We start from the raw sequence: 17,945 nt of genomic DNA, 5'->3' as shown, positions 1-17,945 counted from the left end.
AGGTCTGCTGGGACTCAGCTCTACTGGCAGCCAGGCCCAGAAACCTACTTCTGCCGCGGGCTCAATGACTGACAGGGCTCAGCTGACGACAGCAGCCCACACACACACACACACACACACACGCACGCACATACACACATTCACATTTTACTTAACCCCTTAACGTAACCTTATCCAGACGTGCACTCAGGTAATTACCTTTAGCGAACACCTGACATTCAATACTATTCGTTCAAGTGACTTAACATTCAGTTTGTAGCACACATACAACATCGCTCCTGCCTTCATTCATTCATTCAGACAGACATTCATCCATTCAGACAGAAATTCAGTCATGCTTTATATATTCATATATTCATGTATTCACTTGTTTATTTTTTCATTTGTTTATTTATTAATTTGTTTATTATTTTGAGGCGGTGGAAAAACTTAATTAGAAAAACAGATTAGATTTTGTCCCACTGCTCTATACTCCATAATAGACTCATAGTTTTTTTTGTCATAGTTTTTTTCCTGTTATAAAACAATCCCATTATAAGCCTGAGTCTCTCTCTCCCTCTCTCTCCCTCTCTCTCTCTCTCTCTCCCTCTCTGTCTCTCTCTCTCTCTCTCTCCCTCTCTCTCGCTCTCCCTCTCTCTCTCTAATGGCCAACTTAGTATGGATTAGCCACATTTTATGGGGGTTTTGAATTTGCTATGAGCTTATCTAGTGTTTTCCGGGACCTTTCACCTATTCAGAAACGGGAAGCTGTTTCGGTTTGGGCCTGTTTTGTGTAGACTTCCCTCTCAAGCATGAAACAATCCTGGGTGCTTGCCAATCCCAATCTGCATTCATTCCCTTCCTGCTTCAGACTCTCTCATTCTCCCGTTCTCGGTTCTATTAATTACATAATCACAAACACAAACACTCACACATGGACAGACACACGCACACATACATAAACACACACGAAAAGCAAAGAGTCGGTTCTGCACCCAGCCCAGCCCAGCCCATCTGGCAGTGAGCGTGTTGCCATGCCTACGGGCCCAATCAATGCTACATCTAAAAATAGCATACCCATAATAGTCTTACTTCCAATCGCAGTGGGGTGAACTGGGGGAGAGCAGCAATCATTCTGTAATCTCCAAGATAACAGTAACCAACGGCGACCATAGAGGTAGTTAGCATTGTGCAAAAGCATGAGCTTAATCCCCAACAGGAGGTTTCTCGAGGAAAACCTGATCCTGGGATTTTCCTGGCTGATCTAACTGTGGATCAGATCAGGAAATCTGGAAAGACTGCCTGCTGGGCCAACAGTGGATCATTAAATGAATTGCACTGGCTTCAGACTTGTGACACAGGATACTACGACCTGCCTGTGCCAAGACATAAACAGTAATCATTTTAAATGGAGTGGATGGCACCACAAACAGTGGATTCTGCTGTGCGTTCTCAGTTTCCTATGCTACTTTTATATTCATGACATCTGTGCTGAAGTGTCAATTAGGAATGCAAAACCCATTGGGCAATGAGCATTTTCATACAAATCACTCATAAATTGGCCATTTAGGAGATGATTACTGTTGTAGGACACAAAATGGCAGGCTGCCCTTGCCGTCAAACACAATTTGTTTGAAAATAACAGTATCATTCCAATGACACTCTCAGCGGAAAAGTCGCTGCTGCTACATTCAACAACTTGGAGCTATGACATGACCTAGACAGAGAGAGGGAGGGGGAGGGGGCAGACAGACAGATAGAGAGACAGACAGAGACAACGACAGAAAGAAGATGATGGGAGATGGCATGAGAGATGGAGAAGAGCAGGAAGAGACCAGAGAGCCAAAGTCTGTCACGCATTTACTGTAACATACAGTAGAACCCACTGAGCACTAGATTTTCAAAGTTTCAGCGATTTATCAACATTTCTACGTTGCATCTATGCTTTACCTCTCATATAGCCCAGCATGTTTTTGGCTATGTATATCCCGGTTTTAGACCAAGCAGTTGTCATATCAAAACCTCATAAATCCAAGTTTTGGTCATATTTTTACTTAAATTGAAGTAGTACATGGTCCTCTATGGATTGAGATAATACTACCATCCTTTGGCTTTGGGTGGTTAAGCTAAAAACAAAGCTGCTTTCCTTAGTTACGGAAATGTTTACATTTTGGAGATACAAGGTTTTCACCCGACAGCAACAAAAAACATTATTACATATTAAAACATTGCATAAACAGCTGTAAATATAAAAAAATGCACCTGAGAAATATAAGATAATGCTTTATTTCTGTCATTTACCCCAGAAGACATAGGCCTAGTCTAAGACATAGATGTCTATTAAACTTTCATTTTTAACCCATTTAGACCTAATGGCCTAGCAGAGAGGGGTCTCTCTCTCTCTCTCTCTCTCTCTCTCTCTCTCTCTCTCTCTCTCTCTCTCTCTCTCTCCCTCTCTCTCCCTCTCTCTCTCTCTCTCTCTCTATCTGATACACACACACACACACACACATTTGCTAGCAGAGAGAAAGAGAAGTTTTTAACCTAGTTCACCTACAGGTCAGTTCAGTGCCATTACCACACAGATGGGTTCACCTCATTTTATAGTGGTAGTGGAGCATGTATGTGTGTGTATGTGTGTGTGTGTGTGTGTGTGTGTGTGTGTGTGTACGTGCGTGGATTTGTTTAGAGCGAGCAGCCATGTATGTTATGGAGCGTATTCTTTTTATAGTGTCTTTCTCCACAGCGGAGAGAGGGAGCTGAATGGGTGGGTGGACTATCAAGGGGGCTGTGACTCCGAGTTATTTCTGCGTTCAGAGGCGCTGCTCTGGCACACATCGCTACGGCGTGGGTGAAAACCCACAGCCCATTCACAGATCTGTGTCGTCTTTACCTTCTCCCAGTCTCCCTGTCTGTCTCTGCGTCACTCTCTCTTTCCAAGTCTCTGGCTGTGCACAGGGACACTAAAGGTCTTCATTCATAAAAGGCTCATGAAAGAAAAATGGAGCACGGTTATCTAATATTTAAACGTTTTGATCGTTCTATCAGCCTGTTGATCTTTTCTCTCTCTTGTGCCAATTCCAAAGCAAAATTACCACCTTCGTGAAACAATGAGGGACATTAGTGCCCATTTGACTCTTACTAGTCCATATAAAACCAAAACAGCAACAGAAATAATCCTCCCCTATTCCGGTGTCCTGTCTATTTCTCCCAATGGAACCACCCACCATGTGTGAAAACTGCGAATACTTAGGCGTAGTACAATGCAACAAAACATCACCTCCCTCCCTCCGCCACAGATGGCGTTCAGACTGGAGGCTTTGAAAACATGAACAACACCACTTGCTTGGAAGCAGGCTACCAATCAGCAATCGTTGCCGCCATAAAACCCAATCAAAGTCAAAACCAGGTCCACCTTAAACGCCACGATTTGCATCCCACATCTCTACCAGTGCTTATGAAACAAGCTGTTTATGCTCAACAACCTCAGAAAACAGTGTAAACATGTGAATTTATGCCTTCATTTTGTATTGTCAGTGTGAAACTTTCAATGCGCTGATAACCAACAAGAAATGGATTGGCCCTATATGACCACTGTGACAGTTTCTTACCAGTTTGCCCTCCAGCGTATAGATCTTCTTAACCACTCCAGAGTCTAGTTTGATGGCGTCGGTGATGTCAGTCAGGACTTGTTCGTAGGAATGGGCCGTCTTCTTGTTCAGCAGGATCCTCACAGCTTTGCGGGGCTTCACGCCGCTCCGCACCACTGTCACAAGCTTTGGACGTATGAAGTCCTTGTTTTCACGGCTCTCTGGGCCTCCGGCCTTGGCGCTGCCCAGGGACGGAGGCCCGCGGGAGGCTGCCGCTGACGCCTTCACATTCACCGACCAGTTGGGGTTGACGTTTTTCGTGTAGTCCAGCTTCTTGTAGGCCTCAATGGAGCTGCAGACATAGCTTTCCCCTGAGGATGGGGTGTGGAGGGGAGTTGGGGAAGAGGAGAGGAGGAGGAAGGGGAAAGAAGGGAGATGTTATCTACAGAAATATCTGAACGAATGAGCTGAGCTTTGGGAATCACAACAACAAAGAAAAAACAGAATAACTGAAGATGACAGTGGCCTGTATGGAGAGAGAATAAGGGTAGCAAATGGTGAAGAATGTGGAACAATAGAGAGGGGAGGAAGAAAACTGAGTAATGAGACAGATGAATGAAAATATCAAATGTGTTGACTGCCTTCTGACTGTTATTGAAGAATATGATCCTATAAGACTGGCTGCATAAAAACTAGCTACTTTGCTCTCTGTGCAATATCTGTAACAGCTTGAGCAGATTTTTAACCAAATATAGCCTACTGACTATGATTCTGATGGCAGATAGCATAGAGTAAATAGATTAACACCTTATATAGGTTGTTAGATTGATATAGGTAAGGTTGCAGCCTATTCTAACAAATGAGGCAGGCAACACAAGTATAACTAACTTGTGTTACTTCCCTAGTCACTTCTCGTGAGGAAATATCAGTATGTGTTAGAGAGTAAAACAGATCAAGAGAGAGCTAAGCCTCACTGAGGTTTATGTCGGTGCCACCATATGGCCATCTGTAACTCAAATGATTGATATAATCTTCATGATAATAATCTACAATGTATTTAAGTGGATTAGCCATTCTTACAGTGCATATACAAATATCTTGTTGAGGCTTCAAACCATCCATGTTCAGATGCTCTGCTTTAGTAGATCCAGTAAAAGGTGGTAACAATGCACCAGAGCTCTGACCTCAAATGAAGAAGAAGCAGTGCAACATTTTGGCCAGCCAGGGGTAGAGTTTTCTAAATTTGCTGCTTATGGCACCGTGACTGTGAGTGCAGATGGGGTCTATTGTTTAAATAGGGGCAGCTCATTCACTCCACATTTGTCATACTCTTTGGTGTGTTCTCTCACTCTGCAAGTAAGGCAATTATGCAATAGGGAGATCAGCAGGGAGAGATCAGAGGCAAAGCCAGCAGATAGGCTATTAGGTCAGACAATGTTTGTCCTTGGATAGAGAGGGAGAGAGAGAGAGAGAGAGAGAGAGAGAGAGAGAGAGAGAGAGAGACAGACAGACAGACAGACAGACAGACAGACAGACAGACAGACAGACAGACAGACTTCAACAGAGGTAAGAAATTAGGACACAGTTTAGATAACATTATGGCTGCTGATGAGTCCACAGGTCTAGGGAGAGAGAGATAGAGTGGGAAAGAGAGAGAGAGAGAGAGAGAGAGAGAGAGAGAGAGAGACAGAGAGAGAGAGAGAGAGAGAGAGAGACCTACATTTAAAGCTCTCAATAATTTGACATGTCAAGCATTCAATGACCATATACTTAGTCACACAAGCATTTACCTTCCACCAACTGCTCGATGTTGATGATCTTTTTGGAGCCATCCAGGGTGTAGATGGTCCGGACGCCCTGGGGCAGGTTGACATTGTCGGACAGGGAGCGGGTCAGGTCCGCCAACAGCGCGTCAAAGGTCCGGAACCGGTCTGTGGAGATGGCGTAAACTATCCCGTTGAAGTACCGGTCTCCGTTGCGGTAGAAGCGGACCTTCTTGGCCCTCTTTTCGGCGCTCAGAGTCTTCAGGGTCCGAGTCCGGTACAGTGTGCAGTGGGCGCTGTGTGTCGGACTGGGCACCCCGTTCATCTTCGCGCTGGACCGGCTGTGCCTCTGACCTTTGTCCCGCTCGTCGAAATGATCCAGCTCCATCTCGCTGCCAAGGGTTACGAGTACGGCTGTACTGTCTGGAGACAAAATGGGAAGAACTGTGGTGAAAAGTTTGACTGGCAAATATGTAAACAAAAGGCAGAAGTCTCGAAACGTGTAGAAACGAAGAAACCAACAAGGAGTTTGGACGGCCCGGGTTACCGGTCGGTCTCTGGTGCGGGTGTACGGGCTCAAAATAACCTCCTAATGACAGATTAAGTGCTCTTAAGCCGAGCACCGGACAGTAGGCTTCATGACAACCCGCTGTCTAACAATGTGCCTGTTTACAGTGAGCCAGCCCGAGCGTTTCTGAAGCGCAGATGACACAGAGAGAGAGCACGACAGTCACGAATCAATAATAGCCTATTTATTTTCAACTTGATAAATATTCAGAAGCTGCGCACAGCCGGACGAACAGCAGCCTTCAGCAGGAGTTTTCAACATAACACTGCGACCCCACAATAATTATCTAGTAAAAAAAACCCATAAAAAGTGGGTTATGTCTTTCACTTTAAGTTTTATAGTCCTGAGCAAAACGGCATGGACCCCTGCCTGCTCAAAACAAACCCCCCTCCCCACCAAGTGTCTTCTGACGGGGCAAAAAAAATACTCCAGTTAAACAACAACATAAAATTAAACTACCACTCTGTTATTGATTTCTGCGGATACATAGTACTTTGACAGGACAGTGGGCTTACCTGCGCGGGTAATTAGCGCTTCTTCGACGGTCACCTCCAGTCTGGCTGACTCTTTATTTCCCAGTAGATAAGAGAGAGTTCAGTGCGCCTGGCTGACACTGGATGGTGGTAATGTGTTATCCCGTCCTGGCTGCAGTGAAGCCCCCCTGCGCGTCCCTTTGTTGTCCGGCTGATCTGCTCCACCACCACCACCACCACCAGTGTGTGTATGTATGTGTGCGTGCGTGTGTGTGCGTGCGTGTGTGTGTGTGTGTGTTGTGAGCAAGAAGAGGCTGGACTGGAATGAGCTATAGGCAGCAGCTGCTTCCCCTCCCATTCTCTTTTCACCCACCTCCTCTCTCCTCCTCCTCATCCTGTCGTGATTTTCATTGAGCGCCCCCCCTTTCTTCTCTTCCTCTTCTTCCTCCTCTTCCTCCTCCTCATTGGGATGCAAACCCACACTTCCCACCCGTGCTGCTGCTCCTGCACCCCAACACCCCAGCCCCCCAGCCCCCAAGACACGCGTCGGCTGTCAGGACGCAGCGTGAGGGGTATTTTTCCCCCCTTGATCGTTATTTAATAAGGACTATGCCTACAAGCCACGATTTAACCAAAATGAATAACATTATGCGCCACGGATTTGATTTAACCGAAACAAAAATCAAACAAAATAAAGGCTGTATTCCTTCTATGAGGAAAAATCAAGATATTTCGAGAATATTCTCTATATTTTCTAATATACTGTAGGCTACGTAGTTAGTTATATATACAGTTTTGCTGTGATATTTGTATCCTTCTCAAATCTATCATATGATCACTATGGCTCTTTTGATAAGGATTGATTAAAATTGAAGTTTAAAACATTGAGACCGAATACAGTATAGTCTTATGTTTCACCCACAAGGAAATTTGCATGTGAGAGTGTTATGTAACGCTCTTACTCCATTGTTTACACTGGGGGTTCAAGGCTGCTGAACCTACACTATTAGATTCAAAACATATAGCTATACTCACAGCGTATGACCTATTTGCTGGTAGAGATGGATGTAATAGATGATTTTACCCAAGTCGACGTGTTTATTTCTAGTATGGAGGCTCAATTGGAATCAAATCTCTAATGATGGCAATATACTGTATCCTCTATCTGTTGAGTTACACGGGACTCCATGAAGCATCGGAGGAAGAGAGTTGGAGAGGCTGCTGCTGTCTCTCTATCATGAACTTGTTTCTTCCTATAAGCTCTGAAGTTTGTTTGTGTATGATGGCAGGAAATTGACTCTCCGAGCGATGGAGGAGATAGAGAGCCCATTGACCTACATCCTGTCCTCCAGAGACCATCCAATTCCGCTCCATCCCCACTCCCTGATGAACTGTGTGTGTGTGTGTGTGTGTGTGTGTGTGTGTGCGCGCGCGTGTGTGCATGTGTGTGTTTGTGTGTGTTAACCAGTATTTATCTGTGCCATTGATGGTGAAAGTTGCAGCCCCAGTCTGTTGAAACCCTGTCACCCTACCACTGGCTTTGCTTACATTGTTATCTAATAGATTGAAGGCATTGTTTCAGGTTTACTTTTTTATACAAGGGCTAAACATGTCTGACAGCTAAGCATAAGTTTACTTGTAAATGGTCTGAGTTTGTAAAATGTTTCTTTAAATTTGTAATGTTTGTGATCACTGCCGTAAAGTACACCTGCATATTGAGTTGAGAAAGTTATAAAAAATCTCATGTTCCATATAATCAAATTAAGAATGAGCAGGAACCAGGAATTTAAATGGTGAAACAGACTGCTGATTGCGTCTTGAATGACTGAGTGTGTGACTGTGACAGAGACAGAAACATTTCCCCTTCATAAGACCCTCACACATTGGTCTATTTTGGGGAGACACACACAGGGACCCAATGTGCGTCACAAACTGAGGGATGACAAGGTGTGCCTGTCTATATTAGGAAGCCTGGGGAAACGAGGCACGTGTGGGGAGACAGCGTCTTCGGACCAATACAAGGAAGATGGAGGACAAGGGCAGAAGTCTGTCAAGGACTCACAAGCCTATATTTCACTTCCATTCTCTGCTACCCAAGAAACTAGGATCGAAATCTGATAATTGTCTGTGTACGTATGTATTCAAAAAGCAGTGGGAAGTATCAGATAATTATAGATATATAATACAGAGCTATCCGTGAATGTAACACTGTATGGCACTGGATAAAAGAAATGGTCTTAGCAGCCATTAGAGCTTTCAAAGTAATCCGTCATGCAGAATATAACAGCTGATATGCATCCATGTTTGTATTAGCATTACTTCTGACTAATTGCTGATTGGCCAAATATAATCAGATTTGTATGGGAGTTGGTTTGTAGATGCACATTGTATCCATACAAATAATGAAATGGATACAATGTTTCATAGGGATCAACTAATACTTGGTCCTGGGGAATGAGTCAGCAATTTTCCAAAGTTCAATAGACTAGATAAAGAGATACAAATCTTTGGCACTCGTGGCATTTTTTTTTAAAATGCCTTTGCAGACATGTTTTTACCTGTACCTAAAATATGTACCAAGTTTTTTGTGGACTGAACAAGCTGTTTTATGATCAGCCATTCTTATAGAACACTTTAAGGCCAATTGAGGTAAAGGTCAAAGATTTTTCTTTTGTGCCACAGCCTCACTGAGCGTTATGGGTTTTGTTTCTTGCCTCTATCTTGAATGGTTGTTTTTCAGAAACACAATAAACAAGCACAGTGTAGTGCGTCTCTGCGGATGCATTTCCATGGAGTATATCAATAACAGAGTTAGAGCTCATCCAAACATGTCAACTGATGATTCATGTCGAGGCAAACCCAAATCTGGAATAATTCTGAAAATAAAATTGGCCTTAATTTCCCAGCACGGCAGCGAAATTCAAAACCCACCCACTCAGACCAGTGACAGATGCTGCAAAGACATTCTTTCCATTTCTTTGGTAATCACTCCAAGTCTTTGCATTACTCGAAAATAGTACTCGAAAATCCTCCAGTCTGTCCCATCTGAGACACACACATTTTATTGTGAATAAAACAGATAGAGGAGCTGACTGAATTAACATGGGCAGGCAGCAAGAGTGTGATACATGATGTTTTGACCGATACTGGAGTGATTTGTCACTGGTGCCTCACCTGTCAGCACAGGACTTGGAGGTGGTTACTCTGTGGCTGGATGATTCATGAGCAGAATGCAGTGATACTAAAATGTGCTTGTGTGTGAGAGAAATAGAGAAGAGGAGGAGGAAGAGGAAGAGAGAGAAAGAGAGTAGTGCACTGTCAGTGTGTTCACTCTTTCATACAGCATCATGAAACAGCTATCTTTAAATGAAGCCATTAATCTAAGCCAAACAACCTGTCACTGCACACCGAGGCTTGTACACCAATTTACCCAGACATATCAGAAATAAACGAGTAAATTTATTTATAAATTGTACCTTACACCAGTTAAAATGAACAAAATTTCAAAAGATATATCTATAAAGTGCCCCCGATGCAAAGTGGGGGATGGAACATTTCTGCATATGTTTTGGGAATGTGAGTGCTTGAAAACTTTCTGGAGCTCAGTCCATTCATTTACGCAAAAAACACTAGAAAAGGTATTTGAAATGAAACCTAACCTATACTTGCTAAACGATACCCAAGATCTCCCTTTGGACAGGAGGAAATGTAGATTATTAATTACAATAACATACTTTGCAAAGAAATGTATACTCTTATTCTGGAAGGATGACTCTCCTCCAATCTTTAAGACATTTCTGTCCCAAATATCAGAATTTTTACCAATGGAGAAGTTAACTTTTGAAAAATATAGACGGGGTCAAAGTTTTCAAGATTTATGGAACCCAATACTTTCAAGCATGGAAGTTTTCTCTAAAATGTAATCAATAATATAAGACCTTGGTATTCCTGGTACTAAAAATGATGATATCAGAGCCGTGTCTAATAGACATAGCTCTAACATGAATGTTGCTGCAGAGAGCAGGTGAGGGCCAGAGAACCCTTGGCTGTGATAGGAAACTTTTATAAACATCCCTATTATTATTATCATTATTATTATTATGATTATGGTTATTGTAATTATATTTACTTCATTTGCCAAATTTGAATTTGAATTTGTATTTGTATTAACATATCGTTTGCATTCATCTTACTCTTTTTTCTTTTTTTTTATGTATTATGTTAAAATGTACTTTTATTTTTATTATTTTTATTATCATTACCTTTGATTGTAGAGGGGGAGAGGGAGGATATGAGGGCAAAATTGCATGTCTTTGATTTTGTATATTTTTTTGGCAACTGTGAAATAAATAAAAAATATATATAAAAAAAAAAAAAGAAATAAACGAGTGGAACCCTAACTGAGATTTAACTTTTTATTGCAAGAGTTAAATCATACTTCGGTGTGCGTGTTCAATGTAAGTATAGTTACAATGTGAGTATATACATACAATGTGAGTATAGTTAATTCTTAGCTGATACTTTTATTGATTCCCAAAAGGAAATTCTCTTCTCACTTGCCCCCTTCCATAGGCCAATCAGAGGTCAGGGTCAGCTACAGAACAGCACCCTAGGGATTCAGCAGGGTGGGTGCTTGCTGACTCAGGGGTTTGAACCTGGGACCTTCTGGTTTAAGGGTGGTTTCCCTACAACACCCTGCCACCTCAGACTCGGACATAAAGTCCAATATTAGGTAATACAGTTTTTCTGTGCCCATGTCTAAAGACCTTTTTTTTTTTTCAAGATTATTTTTGGCCATTTTCGCCTTTATTCAACGGTTGAAAGTAGAGATAGAGATATGACATGCCACAAAGGTCCTGGGTTCGATTCAAACCCAGGATGTCGCTCCCACATGGTACAAACCACTGAGCCAACAGGACGCCCCTCAGCACCAAATTTTGAGTCACAGTCCACCAGTTAATTAATACTAACACAAAATGAAGCCAAAGAAATGATAGAAAGAGATGTATTCATGCCTTGTCTTGCCTGTAAGACCCTTTTTTTGTGAGATTATCTTACAATTCAATATTTTGAGGCAGACAAGAGCTGAAACCATCCTCCACATTGCTCCACAAAGAACAGTGATACAGCTTCTGGCAATTCACTACTGGGCACAGATTTCTTACACCCACATTTAGCAAGGCGGTCAGTGGGTGGGATGAGGTGACTGGTTACTCAGTAGATGAACCACATACGGTGAGAGAGAGAGAGAGAGAGAGAGAGAGATAGAGAGAGAGAGAGAGAGAGAGAGAGCGATGGATTCAGTGCTGTTTATGTAATGTAAGTCGTAGGAGGTGCTTTGAAAAAATGGCAGTGACACTAGAAATGTCAGACTCAGCAGGCTTCTGACACTTTTGGAGATGACCTGTACTGAAAGCCTGTAATATCTCCTCCCCCTTCTCTTTTCTCCTTACATCTCTCCTCTGTGAAACAAAAAAAAAAGATGTAAAAAAACAAACAAACTACATTGCACAATCGAGCAATGTGAGAAATTCAGGGTGTTATATTATGGATTAGGGTTGTGGTCTCTTTTTATATACATTCATACATATTGCAGCACCAGTGAGAGATGATAAACAACCATAACATACCAAACTTCATTGTAAATGTAGGATTTTATACCATGTCATCAAATGGAAAACATGAATAATGATTGTGGCACATGGGCAGATACATTACAGGGGAATTACTGTATATTGCTTCTTCACAGTCAGCCTTTGGGGAATATGAAGAAAGACATAGAAAGTTGAAGTACAGCACATTCTTGCACTGGAAACACAGTACAAACATTACAGTATACAATATACTACTATAATCCTTCCAATGCACCCAGAGGAAAGTAAGATTAACTCTTTTAAAACGGGTCTAAAACAGCAGGTTTGTGTTACGCTACGAACCGCTGATCCCTTGAAATAACCTTACATTTCCATTAATTTACATTAATTCACCCCTTAATTCATGGAAAATCCCGTTAAAATTAGTTAAGGGAGTCATTAATGGAGGAGACCCCTTCAAAAACCCCTTAAGCACCCCCTTAATTTTTGACTTTCTAATATACTGAAGAATCCAGGGAAACAGGAACTTTACTTTGATAACTCATTAATAACCCTGTAAACCATGAACAAAAGGTATAAAAAAAAATCAATGAATAGATCCCTTTAAAATCCCATGATAGTAACCCATATGTTTATAAAAGCTATGCTATTTTTAATGGATAATTCCTGTTTATCCTGTTTATGAAATAAAGGACATTTCAGGGATAAAATTAAGGGGTTTGGTTTCGTAGTGTTAGAAGTAATATTAACACCTTTAAAACAGCTCTCTCGGGTTAGGAGTTGTGTTTCAGGTAGTGCTTAAGTGTTGGTAATCTGCTTTCCATCACAGCTTTCCTCTCTTCTCTCCTCCCTCCCTTCCCTCCACCTCCATCTCTTCCTCCCACATGCCCTCCTCCGTCCTCTCCTCTCTCTTCTCCTTTCTTAGAGTCGGTCTCTGACTTTCTGTTGGTCTGCTTCTCTCTATTGTGACCAAGAGATAACAGGGGGAAGATTATGAGTGAGCGAATGAATGCATGACATAACAAATTAATATAATAAGAAAATATAATAGGTTTAGCAGACAGATTTACTGTCCATTATGAGCTCAAAGCTGACAAAACATTGCAGCATTTCATAACAAGGCACTCAATTCAGATGTTTATTTATCTTAACATTTATTCACTTATAAATTGTGAGTTATTCATTTCAACATGCATTCCTCTGTTAGTTACAGATCAAGAGCCTGAAAGCTGACAAGTCTGACTGAATTTGGCTAGATACTGGTATCATTTAACTTCAACTCATAATATATAACGACTCACAAACAGTGACCCTGACAGCATACAACACATGCTTGACGAGAGCAGGTCTACTAAACTTGACTTAGACTTGACTTTCTCATGATGGACAGGTTGGAGATCATAGTGACAGTTCCTGACTGGTGGCGCTTTCATTCAACCTCTGTTGTGGCGGGCACTGTGCCTCACTAACCTCCTCTGTTTGCTCTCTGCCGCCCCCTGTGGCTGGGTGGAGTACTGCCTCCTAGTCGCTTCAAGGGTGGAGGACAGCTGTGGCAGCAGAGAATTCATGAGTAATTACACTCCAGACGCATAATCATTGTGTTTAGCTGGGTCTGTACGCATGTGTGCCTGTCTGTTCACAGCAAGCAGAGACAAATTACAAGTTGCCACTTTAAGATGATGTAAAGATTTGTTTCAAAACGTTGCAGGTTTCAGCAGCACTGCAGGGAGCCAGCACTGTTACAACATAGTGTAAGCTGGAAAGTCCTTGACTCACTTTTTAGTTGAGCAGAGTCTCACCTATTATATAACGAGAGAGAGAGAGAGAGAGAGAGAGAGAGAGAGTGGCACTAGAGGATGAATGAGAAAGCATAACTAGGCCTGAAAGAGAGAAAGAGAGCACCAGCCTGCTCTCTCCACAATGTTCTCCCTTAGCAACAATAGCTGTCACACATATATGAGGAACATATATGAGGCACTTGAGGATCGGTGGTCAATAGGATTGAGAGATACTTGTTCAGTTTATGATTTGTGTTTACAAGGATGGATGGGAATGCTTACCTTAGCAATTTCTGATAGATACGCACGCCTCTCGTCATTGGTTTTATGAAATGCCTGATATGTGAAAGAAACAGAGACAGTATTTCACTATTTATAATTTTTTTTAAATAAATATATCTACAGATTACACAGATTTGACTGTTCTATCTGTAAATAATAGTCAGCCTGCTCATGGATGCATTGTTTCTAGCGTGTTTGCTGCCTGTGTATATGGGGGGTTTTCAGGAGGTCTTCGGTGTTAATGAGCAACAGATTAGAACGAGGATTACAGACTGCAAATGCTGTGTGGTAAACCTTCATTCAACTAATATCTTGCTGTGTGTTGAGCAGAACAATAAACAAAGAACCAAGTTGATAAACCAAGGGCATACTGGTCCAATCGCACTAGTACAGGACAAAGGTAGGTTCGATCTTGCATCGATGGTTGTTAAAAATAGAAAGGATGAAAAAAAAATAACAGGCAAATCTTTTTCAATCCTTCGTTAATTAATAATTAGTAATGATTAATGAGTAATTGGTATCGGTGACATTGTTGTACCTGGAATTATGCAGAGCTGCTTGTCTGAGAAGTAATAAAACTACACTAGCAGACATTGTGACCCTCAACAATACACTCAACAGCTACACACAAAGACCTTGAACAGCAGAGATACACACCTTTCCCTCTTGTTCAATTCTGAGACGACAATCCATCAGTTGACTCTGCAGCTCAGACTTCTCATTGGTCAGAAGCTTCAGGCGCTGTCTCAGTGTATCCTGTGGCAAATTGGTACAGTTAGTAAAAAGATAAGTGTACGCACATCCAAAAACGTTGGCCAGGTGCTATCGGTGCTACACCACAGAAACAGAGGTTGAAACGCTGCTGCAAATAAACACTAAGGGAGCATCATTCTGGTGTGCAGGTATTTTCTTTCTGTCCAAATTGTTACAGTTAATCAGCACAATTCATATCATTAAAGAAGCCATGCATACTGAAAGTGTTGCACTGCTGATGTCCTTGGCCTAGAACTCTGTATTACATTATAACATTCTTTTTTTTTTGTAAATGATCTAATCACAAATGAACCTGTAGTTGAATTATACTGTATTCATTTACTTTTATCTACTGTGATCAAACAACAACAGAACAGTTAATGCATCAGGCATCAGAGAAATGGATTAGGCCCATTCAACTGCTACATGATAAGATACAACAACAGATATAAGAGCAGAGCTACAATAGTTACAGAACAGACCAATGATACATGGTTCATTTCTGGGTTTGGAGCAGCTGCTGTGATCCTATTGTTCACTAGGTCTGATTAACATTCAGTGCCTCTCCTGCGCAGAACTGAACATACAGAACTAAGTACCTGTAGTCAGTCTGTTGAGTACTAATGAATATCACAGTATGCAGCCCGTTTATATGTTAATGTTGCTTCTTGCTGTAGATCACATGCTGTTGTCTTGCTTGTTTTTCCAAAAAAACTGTGTTCCTCATATTTACTCAGTGCACAGATTTAAAAATAAATCTTAGTGTCTCACTCTCTCTCAGTTTGTCTAAAGGCCTCCATGGTGATCTTGCAGATCACCATCACTCCCTGCATAAACTAATGAGCATCTGTTAGTTCTGCCTTGCACGTGCACACACACACACACACGCACACATTTAGACTGTATCGTGCAATCTTTGTGTGTGTGTGTGTGTTGCGCCTTTACACATGTGTATGTGCATGTCCTGAGTGTTAAAGCATTGTAATTAGTGTGTATTACTCTCCCATGGTTTGTATAATCCAGTGATTACTGTGCTGTGATTAAAGTCTGGTTTATTCTGCCTGCATCAACGGGAGGATGGAGAGCTGCAGCTGGCAGCACAATCCTCTCTCTCTCTCACTCTCTCTCTCTCTCTCCCTTCTGCCCTAACTCTGTCCCTCTAGCTCTCTCTGCTGGTACAGTATATGTGCTAATATACACTTCCAACTCTCTGTTAGTTCATCTGCTCTTGGAAAATCCTCACTAAATAACACAAATACAAAAAAAACGATACAAAAAAAAAGAAATACAAAATTAACATGTTTCCACTCACTGCTGCCATTTCATCATAGGATCGGATGGAAGCCAATCGATCTGCAAAAAAACAACAGCAAACAGTCAATGTGTGTGTGAGCATGGTCAGAGTGTGTGTGTGTGTGTGCTAAATATCTCATCTGTTGTAACAGCTATTGTTAATGCAGTGGGGGGCTTCTTGTGCACACCTTCCTGGTAGGGGGATCTCTCTGTGTGTGATGAAGGTTTCTTCTATTTTTCTTTTTGTAATGAGGTTGTTGTGGTTGCTTTTCCTTGTCCTCAGTGAGGGTCTAGGGTATGGGGGTTGTCATTTTAATTTATTGTTCATATAGTGTGGGCGTTTTGAAGCCCTTTGAGACTGTAACTGTGATTAAGGGTTATCATATAAGCTTGACTTTATGTTTGTGCCTGGCTATTACAGTGTGATTAACCTTTAAACAAGCCCTGATAGTCTAAGTGGCAGTGACTTCAGACAGCAGCTGGCCTAACATCTTTCTGTCTGGCAGGGAGTTATCATTTTGTCAAGCAAGGACTTAAGTTATGCATCATCCTTTATTTTTCAAATGGGGGACATTGTGAATGGTTGTAATGAATTAAACAGCCTGTGCTGACATGCTGGACATTGTTATGCTTGCTGCAGCTTTCAGAGATATGTTACCAACACATTTAAGCCTGTACATACACTCATGTAAAGTCATTTAAGAGGTTTCTCCCAACAGCCTGTTCTCAACACCCCTGATACCACTTTTTCAATCAAGAACAGAAAGCAGAGCTTATTACACTTGAACTGGGTTGGCTACTTGACCTTTAAATGGAACAAGCTTTCCCAGCCAAAGTGGCCAAGTATCGGCCTTTAGCTGCACATAAACAGTGAGAGGTCTTGAGCTTGTCTGAAAGAGGTTTTGGTATTTGGAAGCCTTGGACATGTTGCAGTAATACTGTAGGAAGGCAGACTGGAGAAAATGCTTTTTGTATGCTCTGTAATATTTAAATCATACATGAAGCCTAATTTAATTTAGTGGATTCAAACCATTACAATGCACTGTGTGAGGTTTAAAAGAAGCTGGCATCGGCCTGTGACCTTACCCATGGGATTTCCTCGTAAGTCCTCCAGTCTCTCATGAACGATGGAGATCTGTCTTTCCAGCTGTCCGTTTAGCTCTATCTGTGTTTCATACCTGGTCTTCCACTCATTGCCTGGTACATCAGGGGATACAGTGACTCATACAATTGCAGCCAATTAAAATTCACACTAAGGTGGGATCCTTGATTAGGCGTAGTGTGCAGTTCAGTGTTTGATGAGCTGTCACTGTATACTGGGGCAGGAAAACACATCATATGTAGACTACATCATTGATTGCAAGGGTAGACACTAATCAATAGACACCAACTAATTAAATCAGTGCTTGGCAACATTCAAGCCATAATAGGTCAAGATGAAAGATATTATATTCTATTAAATCAATGCCTCACAAAGATTTCTCTATCACTCACCCTCCCCGTCAACGCTATGCAGTCTTTCTTGAAGCTCACACATGGTGCTCCTCAGATCAGAGACAGACTCTTCAAGCATCTCTCTATAATCAAGAGTCAGGTATTAAAATCAGGCCTAACATAACCTGTTATTGCATTGGCAACGCTTCCAGACACGGGCATTTAATGTCCTTGCCTACTTAACATAAAACAATAATAAAACTTACTTCATTTCAGTCTCTTGTTCAAGCTCTGCCTGAAGGCGTGCTAAATCGTATTTACTGTAGTCGGTATCTCCAATCATGTTTCTAAAAACTGCCACCAACTGAGGAAAAGTTTGTTACTGTGGGTTGCCATGGAGATAGACCACCGCTTCCGGTGCGGCGGAGCAGCGGGGCG

The 17,945-nt window shown here is 41.8% G+C and overlaps 2 protein-coding genes across 2 annotated transcripts; both read right to left on the bottom strand.

Moving 5' to 3' along the window:
- Positions 1 to 3,590: 3,590 nt before the first annotated feature.
- On the bottom strand, positions 3,591 to 5,732 carry LOC139655724 (serine/threonine-protein kinase DCLK1-like; the record flags this gene model as incomplete). The annotated part of the gene is made up of 2 exons (XM_071533115.1): positions 5,360 to 5,732; positions 3,591 to 3,940 (listed from the first exon to the last, which is right to left on the bottom strand). Coding segments are annotated over exons 1-2 (711 nt in total), but the record flags the coding sequence as incomplete, so codon positions are not given.
- A 7,008-nt stretch (positions 5,733 to 12,740) lies between these two features.
- ccdc169 (coiled-coil domain containing 169) lies at positions 12,741 to 17,850 on the bottom strand. The gene is made up of 8 exons (XM_071533114.1): positions 17,774 to 17,850; positions 17,568 to 17,650; positions 17,160 to 17,270; positions 16,093 to 16,133; positions 14,685 to 14,783; positions 14,028 to 14,081; positions 13,406 to 13,514; positions 12,741 to 12,925 (listed from the first exon to the last, which is right to left on the bottom strand). The coding sequence occupies exons 1-8, from the start codon at positions 17,848 to 17,850 to the stop codon at positions 12,741 to 12,743; spliced, it is 759 nt and encodes a 252-aa protein (XP_071389215.1).
- Positions 17,851 to 17,945: the final 95 nt, after the last annotated feature.

The sequence above is a fragment of the Centroberyx affinis genome, unplaced genomic scaffold (genome assembly GCF_046629955.1).
Source record: "Centroberyx affinis isolate AG114_WGS23_722 - 3 ecotype Tasmania unplaced genomic scaffold, CSIRO-AGI_Caff_v1 ptg000159l_1, whole genome shotgun sequence".
Classification (NCBI taxonomy): Eukaryota; Metazoa; Chordata; class Actinopteri; order Beryciformes; family Berycidae; genus Centroberyx; species Centroberyx affinis.
Note: the sequence above shows the minus strand (reverse complement) of the source record. Positions and strands in the feature narration are given on the sequence as shown.

Coding starts and splice junctions, on each gene's coding strand:
- ccdc169 (XM_071533114.1), bottom strand. CDS start 17,850: ATGATTGGAGATACCGACTACAGTAAATACGATTTAGCACGCCTTCAG. Junction 14,784..16,092: donor CCTATGATGAAATGGCAGCA/GTGAGTGGAAAC, acceptor AATTTGCCACAG/GATACACTGAGACAGCGCCT. Junction 12,926..13,405: donor CAGTGCCCGCCACAACAGAG/GTTGAATGAAAG, acceptor GTCACAATAGAG/AGAAGCAGACCAACAGAAAG.